Source organism: Felis catus, chromosome B1 (genome assembly GCF_018350175.1).
Source record: "Felis catus isolate Fca126 chromosome B1, F.catus_Fca126_mat1.0, whole genome shotgun sequence".
Taxonomy (NCBI): Eukaryota; Metazoa; Chordata; class Mammalia; order Carnivora; family Felidae; genus Felis; species Felis catus.
In genome coordinates, this window is record NC_058371.1 from 161,012,255 (window position 1) to 161,027,082 (window position 14,828).

The 14,828-nt window shown below is 43.8% G+C and overlaps 1 protein-coding gene across 1 annotated transcript in view; it reads left to right on the forward strand.

Moving 5' to 3' along the window:
• The window catches only part of KDR (kinase insert domain receptor), a 46,758-nt gene that overhangs the window by 12,727 nt on the left and 19,203 nt on the right, over positions 1-14,828 (forward strand). Inside the window, exons 8-18 of the mRNA XM_011281879.4 lie at positions 936-1,050; positions 1,143-1,306; positions 3,407-3,563; positions 4,430-4,553; positions 5,097-5,205; positions 6,547-6,888; positions 8,967-9,113; positions 9,441-9,572; positions 13,251-13,357; positions 13,791-13,926; positions 14,298-14,402. Coding sequence (XP_011280181.3) covers positions 936-1,050; positions 1,143-1,306; positions 3,407-3,563; positions 4,430-4,553; positions 5,097-5,205; positions 6,547-6,888; positions 8,967-9,113; positions 9,441-9,572; positions 13,251-13,357; positions 13,791-13,926; positions 14,298-14,402 — 1,638 coding nt within the window. The remainder of the gene's footprint in view (positions 1-935; positions 1,051-1,142; positions 1,307-3,406; positions 3,564-4,429; positions 4,554-5,096; positions 5,206-6,546; positions 6,889-8,966; positions 9,114-9,440; positions 9,573-13,250; positions 13,358-13,790; positions 13,927-14,297; positions 14,403-14,828) is intronic.

The window sequence follows — 14,828 nt, forward strand, 5'->3', positions numbered from 1 at the left end:
CCTTGGGCCCGGGTAATGATTTTGGATTTTATAATACGGGCATTCATAGAAGGGCTCGAGCCGAGAGAGCCACGCTCTGGTTGACGTTTCCGTAGGATTGCTGCGTCTCTTATGCGAAATACTTTAGGGAAGAAAGGGCAGCAGTAGGGAGACCAGATAGGAGGCTTAATTGCATTTATCCCGGTGAGAGCTGGTGAGTGGCTTGGACTGAGTGGTAGAGGCAGAAGTGGGGAGAAGTGATCTGGTTCTGGATATGGTTTTGAAGATAGAGCCAACAGGACCCACCCATTGACTCAACGGCTGAGGGGCCTAAGAGAAACAGAATGCAAGCTGACTTGAATCGTTAGCGTGAGGAGGTGAATGAGTGGTGGTTTTATCGACCGAGATGGGGAAGACTGAGAGGGAAGTAAGATTTGGGGCGACGGTGTTGGGTGTGTTTATTTGGACAGGCCCATCAAACGTCCGAGTGGAGATATTTGATATGTAAGTCTGGAACCCGGAGAAGTCAGGGGTGAATGGTGCTTTATGGCTGAGCCTGGAGGAGGGTGCAGATAAAGAGAAGGGGTCCGAGGACTGAGTCCCGGGGCAGATGGTGGGTAGGTATCGGGTGCAAGGGGGACGGAGGAGAAGGAGCACCCGAGGTTCCTGGAGGACTTAGAGAAAACTTCCCAGAGGAGCAAACGCTTGAACTGAGACTGGAGCAACCAGTAGGCTTGCAGTGGCCCCTCAGAGAGAGAGAAAGGTAAATCCAGAGGCCAGTTGATGGGGAGAAGCTGGACTGTGACCAAGGAAAGGCAGTGTGGGGAATCCCTGAATTGTGGCAACTCACACTCCCTAGATCACGGACTCTTCATTTGAGATGAAAAACTAAACCAAATGCCCATTCACTGAAGAAGTTGACATTCGTAGGAGTAATTATTTTTATTGTTTTCCAGAAAAACCTTTTGTCGCTTTTGGTAGTGGCATGGAATCTTTGGTGGAAGCCATCGTGGGAGACCGTGTCAGAGTGCCTGTGAAGTACCTTGGTTACCCTCCCCCGGAAATAAAATGGTAACTATTAGAAATAAAGGCAAAGCATTGTTCCCCCTGAAAGCAAACCCTTAAATTATACTAATTCCTGAGAATTCTTTTTTCCCCCACAGGTATAAAAATGGAAGACCCATTGAGTCCAATCACACAATAAAAGTGGGGCATGTACTGACTATTATGGAAGTGAGTGAAAAAGATACAGGAAATTACACTGTCATCCTTACCAACCCCATTTCGAAGGAGAAGCAGAGCCACGTGGTATCTCTGGTCGTGAATGGTGAGTTCCGCTCTCCTTCTCAGCCCCAAACCGATTATAAAGGGTACGATTACGGCTTCCTACACAGCCAGGCCACGAGTCCTTTGTCACACCTGCTGCTTCACTCACATCAGGAACAGGCTTCTATGTATAAAAATGATCCAGGGGCGCCTGGGTGGCTCAGTGGGTTAAGCACCCAACTTCGGCTCAGGTCAGGATCTCACAGTTCGTGAGTTCAAGCCCCGCGTCGGGCTCTGTGCTGACAGCTCGGAGCTTGGAGCCTGCTTCGGATTCTATGTCTCCCTCTCTCTGCCCTCCCCTGTTCACTCTCTCTCTCTCTCTCTCTCTCTCTCTCAAAAATAAATAAACATTAAAAAAATTTTTTATAGAAATGATCCAGAGCAGTAGAGTTGAGATGAGGTGTAGGACAGCACGCTCTGGACATACGTGCTTAAGAGGCCACGCAACTGAACTGTTCAGCAGTCACATGCAGCATTGATGTAGATGATACATTCAATGGCTGTATGCTGTGAAATAAGCACCCCTCCTTGAACAGTTGTGTTGCCTTTGACCTTGTCTCACGGAAGTGTGCACCTGGCGTGCAAATGTTTAAGAGCCTTTTTGAATTTTGTGGGAAGCTGCTACTTTGAGGCACAGGCAGATCCCAGTTCAGAAGGCTTTCGCAGATTGACATTGGTTGGCTGGAAGTTAAAAAAAATTTTTTTTTTTAAAAAACAGGAGTCTAAGATCTATCTGACTCTGAGGCTCTAAAGGGAAGATAAAAAGTTTTTGATCTAAGGATGATTTGAACTTTGTTCTTTCAAGCTGAAAGTGTCCTGGATGGGGAATAAAATGGTATTATGGTCAAGGAAGTGTTTGAGATGGTAAGTCGATGGACAACAGGTGTCTATATAGCAGGACTTATCAGGACCTTTAATATGCTTATGTATGTTGCCATTCTCCAGGGGGAGAGACATAGAGAATTGAGGGCTTAACAAAATTATTTGAGCCGAGCATCCCCCTCCAACCCAAGAAATCCACTCATCTCTTGCTCTAGACACAGTTTGGGAAATGCTTCTCTGTTGGCGTTCTTTGTTCTCCCTATGGGCGCAGCACATTACAACTTCAGGATCTTCTCTTGTAACGTTAGGGTGCTTCCCCACATATCCTGCCGCTGCTCTGTGTGTCTGCTGAGCTTGACTTCATTTATTTGCTGGGACATCAGCTTCAGGGAGTATTTTAAAGAAAATAGGTTGCAGAAATGTCATTTAGAAGCCACTCAGGAGGAGGGGATTTGGGAAAGGCGAGAAGCTAGAAAGCTCATAAGTAGGGTAGGGAGAAGCAAATGAGCGCAAAACAAAGATGTAAAAATGGATAGTGCATAAACCCATCTCGAGAATTCATGAAGCCACTAACCATTTGATTCACCTTAGCATTTACCCTGCCAGGTAAAATGAACATAAAAAGTCAAAATTTGAGAGTATAATCCGAATCTTTAAGTTGATGATGATGGGAGAATAGTTTTGCATTAATGACTTTGGAGCCAAAAAAAGGAAAGAAAAAAAAAGGGTGAGAAAAAGGAAGAGGGGGAGGGAAGAATAGGAAGGAAGGAGGGAAAGAAGTGGAAGAAGGAGACGGGGAGGGAGGAGGAAGAGCGGTAGGTGATCTTGGGCAAGTCATTCGACTTTTCTGTTTCATTCTTCTTATGTGTAAAAGGGACAGTGATAGTGGCTATGAGGATCGAATGGATTATTCTGGCTAGAGCACTTAGAACGATGCCCGGCACATAATAAGCGTATTTACTGCGCTAGTCACAACGATTTTATGCCTTTTCCTGTCCTGATCTCTTGAGACTGGGAGCACTGGGAGAGCTATCCCCAACATGTAGGGATAACAAGGCAGAGAGAGGGTGGCCAGACTTGTGCAAAGTCCTCCGCTGGCGAGGAGGATGACTTTTGCTAGAAGTTTCGTGTCCTGTTTCCAAGTCTAGCTGTTCTTTGAGAAAGAAAATGGGAGTGGAATCATATGCTTACAGAAACATAGGCCTTGGTTGATGAAAGCTTCCCCCTTCTGCTCCTCCAAGCCGATTGACCATTCAAAAGTGACTTTTCCCGTCTCCAGTCCCACCCCAGATCGGCGAGAAATCCCTGATCTCTCCGGTGGATTCGTACCAGTACGGCACCACGCAAACGCTGACGTGCACGGTCTACGCGGTCCCCCCGCCACATCACATCCGCTGGTACTGGCAGCTGGAGGAGGAGTGTGCCTACAGGCCTGCGTGAGTAGGACCCCGTCCTCTTTGGCCCTGCTGTTCTGCACTTCATGCAGCCACGCTGTGTGACTCCATTCCCCCTGAGAAGGCCCTTCCTAAGAAAGTTCTGCCCCAAGCGGTGCCTTCCATCTTTCTCCACGTCTTAACATTTTAGGAGATGTCTTTCGTTGGTGTCCCACTTTGAGATCAGCTAGCTCTCTGTTCCTAGGTTGGCACACCTCTCCAAATGCAGGCCCTTCCCTCACATTGCCGATCGCCAATCTTTGTTTCTTTCCCTTACGCCAAGCAACTGGTGAATACCACATCTCTCCTTATCTGGGAGAAGGTCCATCTCAGAGGAAGAGCTGATGGATGAGCGCCTTTGGCTTCTCAGGCCCAGCTTATCAGGTTCTAACACGAGTCCAGACATCCTTAGGAAAAAAAACACAGGCCACCCACTATCACCCTGAGCCGTTCACTTCCTGTTGTTGTTTTTGAGACGGCCTCTACTAGTTTCTTCCTCAGATGCTGACCATTTCCTATACAAAGGCCACAGTCCCAGGGAGATTGCTTTAAGAAGCCCAATGACTTCTTAGTTTCCTTGTCTTCCTTTGAACTAAATTAACTTGAATTGTCTTGTCGATTCAATTTATGAATGGAGGTTTGTTCCCAGAATAGCTGTTTCCCTCCTGTATCCTGAATGAATCTACCTAGAACCTTTTCCTTCTTTGCTGAGGCCTATTTTTATTTGGCGCCAAGTCTTGTAACATGGCAGGGTGCGCTGAAAGTTATTTCTAAGAACATAGTAACCAAAGTCTGACTCCTTTCCTTGCTATGGATTTGAACTAAAGGAAAGTTAAGTCCTAATAAGAGCTGTTATTTCTTCCTTATAGCCAAGCTGTCTTAATGACAAACCCATACACTTGTAAAGAATGGAGGAATGTGGATGACTTCCAGGGGGGAAATAAAATTGAAGTCAACAAAAATCAATTTGCCCTAATTGAAGGAAAAAACAAAGTGAGTTTGAAGTTCTTTAAATTGAAAATCTCTCTCTCTCTCTCTCTCTCTCTCTCTCTCTCTCTCTCTTTGATGGAAGGGTGGGAGGATGGAGTGGAAGCATGGTGTAATCATACGTGAGGGATATTAGAGATTGATAGTCACATTAATTGTACGATAAAATACTAACATATTAAGTCAGTTTGAAAACACCATTGACTGTTAGAAGCACCATTGCCTTATTAGTATCTTATCAGAGGAAGGTAAAACACATATGCTGTTAGCTCTGTACATCGCTTGTAAGGCGATTCTGATTTTACGAATATGGAAATGAGAAAGTGTGTGCAGTGTTAGGCTAAAATACATGATTTCCCTTTTGGTTTCCAAAGTCTGTTTTGTAATGTGTGAGCCACACCAGCATAATGATAATTGTGTGGATTTGAGAGAGGGCAGTGCGGGAGTATGAATGGAGTAGGCGGGTCTTACAGGTTGAATTTGAGTCTGAATGCATGCGCATGAACACAGCCTCCATCGTTTACGGCCTGGGATTTGTTTTTTTCATAGACTGTAAGTACCCTTGTTATCCAAGCGGCAAATGTGTCAGCTTTGTACAAATGTGAAGCCGTCAACAAAGCTGGGAGAGGAGAGAGGGTTATCTCCTTCCACGTGACCAGTGAGTACTGCTCTCTGGGGGGGAGGGGGCGTTGGATCTCTTGCCAAGGGGGTGCTAAGCTGTCTGATAGTCTGTGGTCCTTGGCATTCTTTTTTTTTTTTTAATTTTTTTTTTTCAACGTTTATTTATTTTTGGGACAGAGAGAGACAGAGCATGAACGGGGGAGGGGCAGAGAGAGAGGGAGACACAGAATCGGAAACAGGCTCCAGGCTCTGAGCCATCAGCCCAGAGCCGGACGCGGGGCTCGAACTCACGGACCGCGAGATCGTGACCTGGCTGAAGTCGGACGCTTAACCGACTGCGCCACCCAGGCGCCCCAAGGTCCTTGCCATTCTTGAGTGGCATGGTGGTTTTGGAAAAGGCCTTGGACTGACACTGGGGATGCTTTTGTTCGTAAATGAAGACTTCTCAGGGAGCTCCTGGGCTCATGTGAAATCAGTACAACTGACTCCCGTTCACTTAGGGGAGAGAATGGTTTTACATATGTTTTTTTAATTTTTAAAAAACTTATTTTAGAGTGCGAGTGAGAGAGAGAGTAGGGGAGAGGGACAAAGGGAGAGGGAGGGAGGGAGGGAGAGAGAGAGAGAGAGAGAGAGAGAGAGAGAGAATCCCAAGCAGGCTCCATGCTCAGCACAGAGCCCAACACGGGGCTTGATCCCACGACCCAGGGATCCTGAAATCAAGTGTCGGATGCTCAACCGACTGAGCCCCCAGGTGCCCCTGTTTCACATATTTTTAGCCACTAGTCCTGGGTACTAGTTATGTCTCCACCATCTGAGTCTAGCGTAGTGTGTGGCTTCTTGGGGTTCAGTTGGTGTTGGTGGGCTTGCTGCTGAGCAGTTGACAGCATTGACTGGAGGTAATTGTAATGACATAGGGACAGTTTCCTCCCAATGCTGCTGATTCTGCCTGTTCATCTTCGCTTTATGGATAAGCTTTAGCTGACTGGACTGGGTGAAATAGTTCAACGTGGGCTAATTCGTTGTTGTAATTACAGCCTTAATGTCATTGAGTGTGACGTGTCGATGAGGAACTCATTTTTAAAATTCCGTGTTATAATTATCTGCTGTAAATATGTCTTGGATTTTTTATTTTCATCTCCAAAACTGTGTTTAGGGCTCAAAGTGGAGATTTGATACATATCTGAGGACTACACCTTAGTAAAATAACCTATTTTGAGGCCGAGCTGTCTCGTGCGGTTGTTTCCCTGTGTGACGTTGTCTGGGATTGCGAGGGCCTCACTATTCTTGGTGCTTTATAGCAGTCTAGGGGTGGAAAGAAGACAAAAGCGCGCTGCCCAAATTAAATCGCCACTTTCTAGCCATGGGTTTTGTATTTCAGGGGGCCCTGAAATCACTTTGCAGCCCGGCACCCAGCCGACCGAACAGGAACGGGTATCTTTGTGGTGCACTGCAGACAGAACTACGTTTGAGAACCTCACGTGGTACAAGGCTGGCTCTCAGGCTCTGCCAGTCCACGTGGGAGAGCTGCCTACACCCATCTGCAAGAACTTGGATGCCCTTTGGAAAATGAATGCCACCACGTTCTCTAATGGCACAAGCGACACTTTGATCCTGGAGCTCCAGAATGCATCCTTGCAGGACCAAGGAGATTATGTGTGCTTTGCTCAGGACAGGAAGACCAAGAAAAGGCATTGTGTGGTCCGACAGCTCATGGTTTTAGGTAGGGAGGCAAGTCTGGATCATCAAAGACTGTTGGAATGCCTTTAGTGTAGGGCTTTTGGGGACTGTGAGAAAATATCGTATAGGAGCCTATGAAGTAGACGGGTACACACTCAGCTTATTCACTGAAAGTCCTTGAGGCAGAAAGAGGCGGATAGTGGTGAAATGATGTATTAAAAAGAGAAAATAACATGGTTCCTTCCAGCTCTAATGATAGGATTTCATTAGGACTTCCGAGGGATGAGCCTAAACTGGGGAAATTTCTACTTTATTCTTGGACATTTATTTATTTTAGTAGACACAAGTTCGTGGAATGCCTACTGTGAGCTAAGAAGGTTCCAGAAATTCAGAGTGGTGAGGAGGTAGATAAGATAAGAACACAGGCAACCACCAGGCGGTCGTAGCACATTGAGGTCTCGGTGTCCATGAGGAGAGGAATTGTTTTGTTTTACTCCTTGTAGTAGCTCGCGTCAGAGAACACAATGGCACATGCTAGGTGCTCAGTAAGATACCTACTGCATGAAGAGTGTGACAATGGGGTTGTTTAGGGCCTGTGAGAGCCCATGGGAGGGGTGCACCACTCACTGCTTGTCCCTCTGGGTCATCCCGTGTAGTCCAGCATAAGATCAACGGGATGATAATTTTAGTGAGCAGATAGCTTTGTAAATTCCGCATGGAGCCACTCTCCACACCTTATCTAACCTTGTGTCTTGCGCAAAAGCTATGCAGCCATGCCTCTGTCTCTGGGGAAATCAGACAAACTTGGGAAAGTCTCTTTGTGCCGACTCCCTCCATTTTCTCCTCTCTTTAGTGTCCCTTTCCAGTTTCTGGGATGTGTGCGTTCTCTGATTTTACTGTTAAGATGGGGAACTGCCCAGGTGAATGAATCTATACTAAGGTTTTGGAGGAATAATGTCTTCTTCAGAGGCCTTGGCATATTTTAAGAGGTATCCTCAGATAGACACTAGGGTAGTGTTTGCTCGTGTTAAGACTTAGGTGTCAAAAGAAGGAATTTTTGGGGGTGAAGTCATTCCCAGGGCCCTTTGTATCTTCTCACATATATGGCCATCTTGGGGACCGGTCCTGTTTCAAATTAAAGGAAGAATTCAGAAAGAGATATGAAAGAGACCATGCCCAGGAAATATGTGCTCACAATGACCTGGTTTGCTTCTCTAAGGACTCCTAAGTCGTTTTCCTAAAATTATTCTTAGAAATAGCATAGAGCCCAGGACATTTGCTTAAATCCTGGTGTAGTTCACCACTGAGGTGATCCCATTTTGCTAAATGTTGCAGTGGATTCTTTCAGCAAGATTGCTTTCAATTGCTTTGGACAAGATATTTCTATAATGCTCTGATGAAAGGGTACATCTGAAGTTTTGCTGTACATTGAAACAAATACCCATGAGCTTAATTTTTGAAATCTTTGACTTTCCTTAGGGATTATTGTCTTGCTTGTTTGTGTTTTAGTGGAAATTGCACTGGACTAGTCTTATAAGCTCATTAGTTCAAATGTTCACTGAGTTATAGGGACTTGGAGAAGTTGTTTAACCCCCTTAACTACAGTTATTTCATCTGCAAAAGAAGGTTAATATTCTTGTCCATCGTATGATTGATAATGAGCAACAGAAATAGTGTAAGTGAGTTTTGTAAAAAGTGCCAAATATACATAAGGCATTCTTTGTTGAATTACACTGAAGGTTCGCACTTACCAAGAGAAACATGCAGAATTCAAGGGTGTCACTGTCTAGAACTTTCATGGGAGGGAAAGTTTCCCCTTGGGGAAGCTGTGTCTAGTTAGAAGAAAACCCCATAAAGGTGACAACCTTTATTTTGTGATGTGACGACCAGCTAGAATCACTAATAAGGATGTCCAAAGTGATCTCTCTCAACTGTCCTGACTTATTTCTTCCATTAACTTTATTCAGTGGCCAAGAGTAATGTTATTAGCTTCTATGTATTTTCAGCTTAGTAAATCAATGGTTTACTAAAGTTTAAACTATAAGTTTACTGATGCTAAAACTATTTCAGAAGTTTTAACTACATGTTGTATGATTTTTGTGTGTGTGTGTGTGTGCACAGAGCGTGTGGCACCCATGATCACAGGAAACCTGGAGAATCAAACAACAAGTATTGGTGAAACCATCGAAGTTTCGTGCACCACGTCTGGGAATCCCCCTCCACAGATTACGTGGTTTAAAGATAATGAAACACTTGTTGAAGACTCAGGTGAATAGACTATGTCTATCTCTGGTTGGTTGCAGAATTCTCAGAGATAGGATCTAAAACCCACCTTATGCCTTGATTTGTTTTAGGTAGGAAAAAAAGCAATATTAGTGTCCATGGTCTGGCTCATTTCATAGACTCAGAATTCAGAGCCTTATTGAATTCTCATGGAAGCTGGGACTGGTGATGAGTCAGCAATGCATCCTGTATCACTCTTTGGAATTAGATGCTCATCCAAGAAAAGACATCATTTATAGTTTTAAATTTTTTCCTAAACAACTCCACCACATCACATCATAAATGAAAACAACCATTTTTCTTTTCTTTTAGGTATTGTACTGAAAGATGGGAACCGGAACCTAACCATCCGCAGGGTGAGGAAGGAAGATGAAGGCCTGTATACCTGCCAGGCATGCAGTGTTCTTGGGTGTGCAAAAGTGGAGGCATTTTTCATCGTAGAAGGTCAGTGGAAGTTCATGGACACATCGGGTGTTTTTAGAAAATTAGCTTGTGTTGTATATATACTCATACATTTTGGGTAGGAGGATTATAGGTGATTTTTTAAATGTTTATTTATTTTTTTTTTGAGAGAGACAGTGCACACACATATGAGTGGGGGAGGGGAAGAGAGAGAATCCCAAGCAGGCTCTTCGCTATTAACATGAACCTGACTTGGGGCTTGATCCCATGAACCGTGAGATCATGACCTGAGCCGAAATCAAGAGTCAGATGTTCAACCGACTGAGCCACCCAGTGGGAGTATTTTGGTGATTTTTTATATTCTTTGTACTTTGTAAATTTTATGCTCTAAGTATATATTATTTCAACTAGAAAAAATAATCAGTGTTATTTTAATTCTACTTGCATCATATTTCCCATCCTGGCAGTACTCACTATGGGAAAATTCTTAGCCAGGCAGGTAGAATATCCTCCTTTCCCTTGTTTCTTTTCTTCATTTGAATGGATCGATTAACTTGTTGTAGAAGTGATACCTCTATATTTTCTTGGGAAAACACTGGAATTACTGCTTAATCGTCAAAATCAGTGCTATCCAGACAATCACAAGGGTTCATAGTTCTCATTGGACTGCAGATAATTAAAATTGTGAACAATAGACCATTGTTCCAATGGCGTGGAAGTTTTAGGGTGTCTAAATGTGAAAGGAAACTCCTATGTGTGTGCAGGAGTGATGTGAAATCTGGCATTTTCCCAGATGGGAAAGGTAATTTGTGACAGAAAGAGGAAGAAAGAAGGATGGTGACAGGAGGAAAAACGGATGGAGTTTTATGAACTCGTCCTCACTTGTCTCTCAAAGTCTAGATTTTAGTTCCCTCAATCTGTCAAATCTTGCATCTTGATGACTTGTTTTCACATTTGTAGGCTTATCACCATTTTATAGATTGCACTTGCAAATAAAGATTTCAAGTGTGTGAAATAAATAAAAATTTCAAGTGGCATGGTGCTTTTGTCACTTCCAGAGGGCTTCATGTTAAGGGCAGGTCCTAGTGGGGGCTTCCAGCTCTTTCTCATGCCCTGCCGCGTCTCCCTGAGCTGTTTGCAGCGGGTTACCCCTGCCTAAGTAGGAAACATTGGCACAGAACTTACATTTACTTAGTTCCCAAAAAGAATAATACTAAGAAGAGAGAAGTAGATATTTACTGTGTCGGTTAGTCTTCCTAATGTTAACATGGAGATAATATTAACATGGAAGTTATAATTACAGTAAAGCCTTGAATTGCGAGTAACTTGTTCTGCGAGTGTCCTGCAAGATGAACAAACATTTCTAATAAGTTATTCAATAAGTTATTGTTTAACTTGATAAACGAGTGATGTCTTGCAATATGAGTGTCACATGATCACAACTGAACCAATGGTTCTTGAAATTCTCTTTGAGATACGCATGCTTTGGATTACAAGCATGTTTCCGGAATGAATTATGCTCGCAAACCAAGGTTTTACAGTGTATTAATTATTAATTATATTAATATTAATTATATAGACAATTGAATCTTTGAACTTTTTACTAGGTATAATGGACTTTAAAATCTGTGTGTATGGGGCGCCTGGGTGGCTCAGTCGGTTGAGCGACTGACTTCGGCTCAGGTCATGATCTCACAGTCTGTGAGTTCGAGCCCCGTGTCGGGCTCTGTGCTGACAGCTCAGAGCCTGGAGCCTGCTTCTGATTCTGTGTCTCCCTCTCTCTCTGCCCCTCCTCTGCTCATGCTCTGTCTCTCTCTGTCTCAGAAATAAGTAAACATTAAAAAAAATTTAAAAAAAAATCCGTGTGTATAAAAAGAAAGCCACAAGGTGCCTGTTTGCTGAGTCAGTTAAGGGTCTGACACTTGATTTTGGCTCAGGTCATGATCTCACAGTTGTGAGACTGAGCCCAGGTTGGGCCCTGTATTGGTCCCCACACTGGGCTCCGCGTCAGGCTCCGTGCTGGGCATGGAGCCTGCTTGAGATTCTCTCTTCCTCCCTCTCCCCCTCCCCCTTCCCTGCTTGTGCTTACACTCTGTTTCTTAAAAAAAAAAAATTAATAGAAAAAATTAAATTAAAGAAGAAAGTTTCTCCAATAGAACCACCAGAGAAACAAAATCTACTTCCAGGCGTAGTTGGTACTTGTCCCCAGACTGTTAACTCTTATTCGGCTAACTAGTTACTTACTTGGACTTCTGCCTTTTTCAGGCTGCCTTGGGCCACTTGAACGGCTTATTTGATTCACTCTGCACTCGTCCAGCGGGAAGCCCCATGTGCTAATTGCTTCCTTATCACCTCTCTGCTAATCACTCCTAGCTGAAAAGCTCTGGCATTTAATTTCTCCCACTCAGAGCGTCCTCTGGAGCCCTGAGCATCTGCCGCTTCCTTGCTGACCTCTACCTTTCCTTTCATGGGTGGTTTCAACTTATTTTGCCAGGCCATACAGGATGCCCTCATCTTGGATTTCTCTCTTTTCTTCACTCAGACTCCTGCCACTCAAGGGCAGGGTAGTGTAATGGTTAGCTGGTGTTGGACAGACTTGTTTAATTCTTCGCCATTCCACCCACTTGCTGTGTGCCCTTGACGAAGTAGCTTAACCTCTTTGAGCTTGTTTCTCCACCTGAAGACTGAGAGTTGCTGAGAACATCAAGAGGGATGACATATTTAAAGGACTGAGCACCTAGGAGGTGCATGGTAGCCAGTAACTTGCTGACCACTTGTTTTCTTATATAATCCTTTCTCAAACTCCACTCAGATGAAAACTGAGACTCTCCGTGCAAAACCGGGTATTTATTCCACCCCCCGCCAAATAACTACTTTTCTCCTCTGTAGAATGGAATCTGTTTTCTTTCCATCAAAGACTGCTCTTCCTTCAACCCTTCTTATGATTTTTTTCTTTTAAGACATCAACATTTCTATCCTTGATATCCTTAATTCCTGTCTTTAACTTTAGAATTTTATCGTTGGAGGGGCGCCTGGGTGGCTCAGTCGGTTAAGCGTCTGATTTTGGCTCAGGTCATGATCTCATGGTTTGTGAGTTCAAGCCCTGTGTTGGACCCTGTGCTGACAGCTCAGAGCCTGGAGCCTGCTTCAGATTCTGTGTCTCCCCCTCTCTCTACCCCTCCCATGCTCATGCTCTGTCTCTCAATAATAAATAAATGTTAAAAAAATTTAAAAAAAAAAGAATTTTACCGTTGGAGGTTTTCATGAGCAGTGTTTTGCAAACCTTAAATTATCCATTAAGAATGTTATAGACTCAGGGCACCTGGGTAGCTCAGTCAGTTAAGCATCCAACTTCGGCTTGGTCATGATCCTCCCATTTGTGAGTTTGAACCCCACATCGGGCTCTGTGCTGACAGCTCAGATCCTGGAGCCTGCTTCAGATTCTGTGTCTCCCTCACTCTCTGCCCCTCTCCCTTCCATGCTCTCTCTCTCTCTCTTTCTTTCTCTCTTTCTCTTTCTCTCTCTCTCAAAAAAAAATAAACATTAAAAAAATTAAAAAAAAAAAAGAATGTTATAGATCCCTTCAAGTTAGATGCTTGTGACTATTATTATCTAGGATTTTTTTCCAAGTTGGTAAACTTGAGATCTTGCTTTATTGTTGAACTCTGTCCTCTTATATCAAAAGGTATGAGTTTTCAGCATTCCGTTGTGTCTTTCTAGGTGCCCAGGAGAAGACGAACTTGGAGGTCATTATTCTAGTAGGCACAGCAGTGATTGCCATGTTCTTCTGGTTATTACTTGTCATCGTTCTACGGACCGTTAAGCGGGTAACAAAATCATTTCCCTTCCATCCCATGTACGTTGGTTTTCATGATTAATGAAAGCTGACTGGGGCTCTTTGAGTTGTTTCTTCCCATTGTTATTGGCTCAATGGGCACAATTTTATTTCAATACAATAACATTCTTTCCCACTTTCTTTTGGCTGGACCACTGGGCTTTAATTGATAGAAGCCACTAGAGGAGAAAAGGGCTTGGACTGTCCAGTGTAATTAAGATTTAAGTACTTCATTTGGAGCTCATTTGGGGGTTGAGGGGACACTGGATGCAGGATTATAATAGGACTGACTCTCAAACTCCATGAATTTTATTTGAAAATGAGACATCAGGAATGGGGCTTCCATAAACAACAATAATAAGCACACAAAAAAACAACAGCCAGACAACAGAGTGTATGTGACTGGAAGGAATAATGATTTCCAGGCCAATGGAGGGGAACTGAAGACAGGCTACTTGTCCATCGTCATGGATCCAGATGAACTGCCCTTGGACGAACACTGTGAACGTTTGCCTTATGATGCCAGCAAGTGGGAATTTCCCAGAGACCGGCTGAAACTAGGTGTGTTTTCAAGTGATATTAATTTGGTGTTGGGTTTACCAAGCCATGTCTTCCTCCTTTTGGACAATGACAGATATAGTCTATTCACATGTTGGATTCAGGTTCAGAATATTCATTCTGTCTGTGGAATTTGAGTCATCATCCTTTTGGTCACTTAGAAGTAGGGTCCCTCTACAATAATTCAAAGTAGGGCAGTTGGAGAGTGAAGCGGGGGAGATATTATTCAATGATTAAGCCGAGACAAGGGAGTGAGCTGGAATCTCCGAGTTAAACTGGGGTGTGCGGGTGATCCGATCTAGTCGGAATCTCTGTGTCACTTTGATGCTGTAATAGTCCAAGTCTGTTTGGTTTACTGTCGTTGTTGACTATAGGTAAGCCCCTTGGCCGTGGTGCCTTTGGCCAAGTGATCGAAGCAGATGCCTTTGGAATTGACAAGACAGCGACTTGCAAGACAGTGGCTGTCAAAATGTTAAAAGGTAAAAGCAAAATTACATGGTGATGTATCTCTCTATCTGTTTCATCTGGTCTGCAGACGTAATGCAAGGCTTGTATCAGCAGCCCTGCAGTTAGGTGAGCCCACTAGCCAAGCATGTAGCCAGCTTATGCCTTTGTGCAAATTGGGGACAAGTTCCTCTTTCATAGCGTCCTGCCAGGGTACATGGCCTTCCAGGCAAAGTTGAGGATGGGTTTCAGCTTCATCTACTTCCCCACTTTGCCTGGGAGCCCATGCACAGCTGTACTTCGTGGCCTGACTCTAGGAAAAAAAAAAATACCTTGATTATGTAAAAATTGTTCTTTAATCTCTTATGATGCATTGGTAAGATAATTATAGACCATGTAGAGACATGGAAAGAAACTTAATATAATAAGTAAAAATAGTAGAGTGCAAAAATAGCATGTCT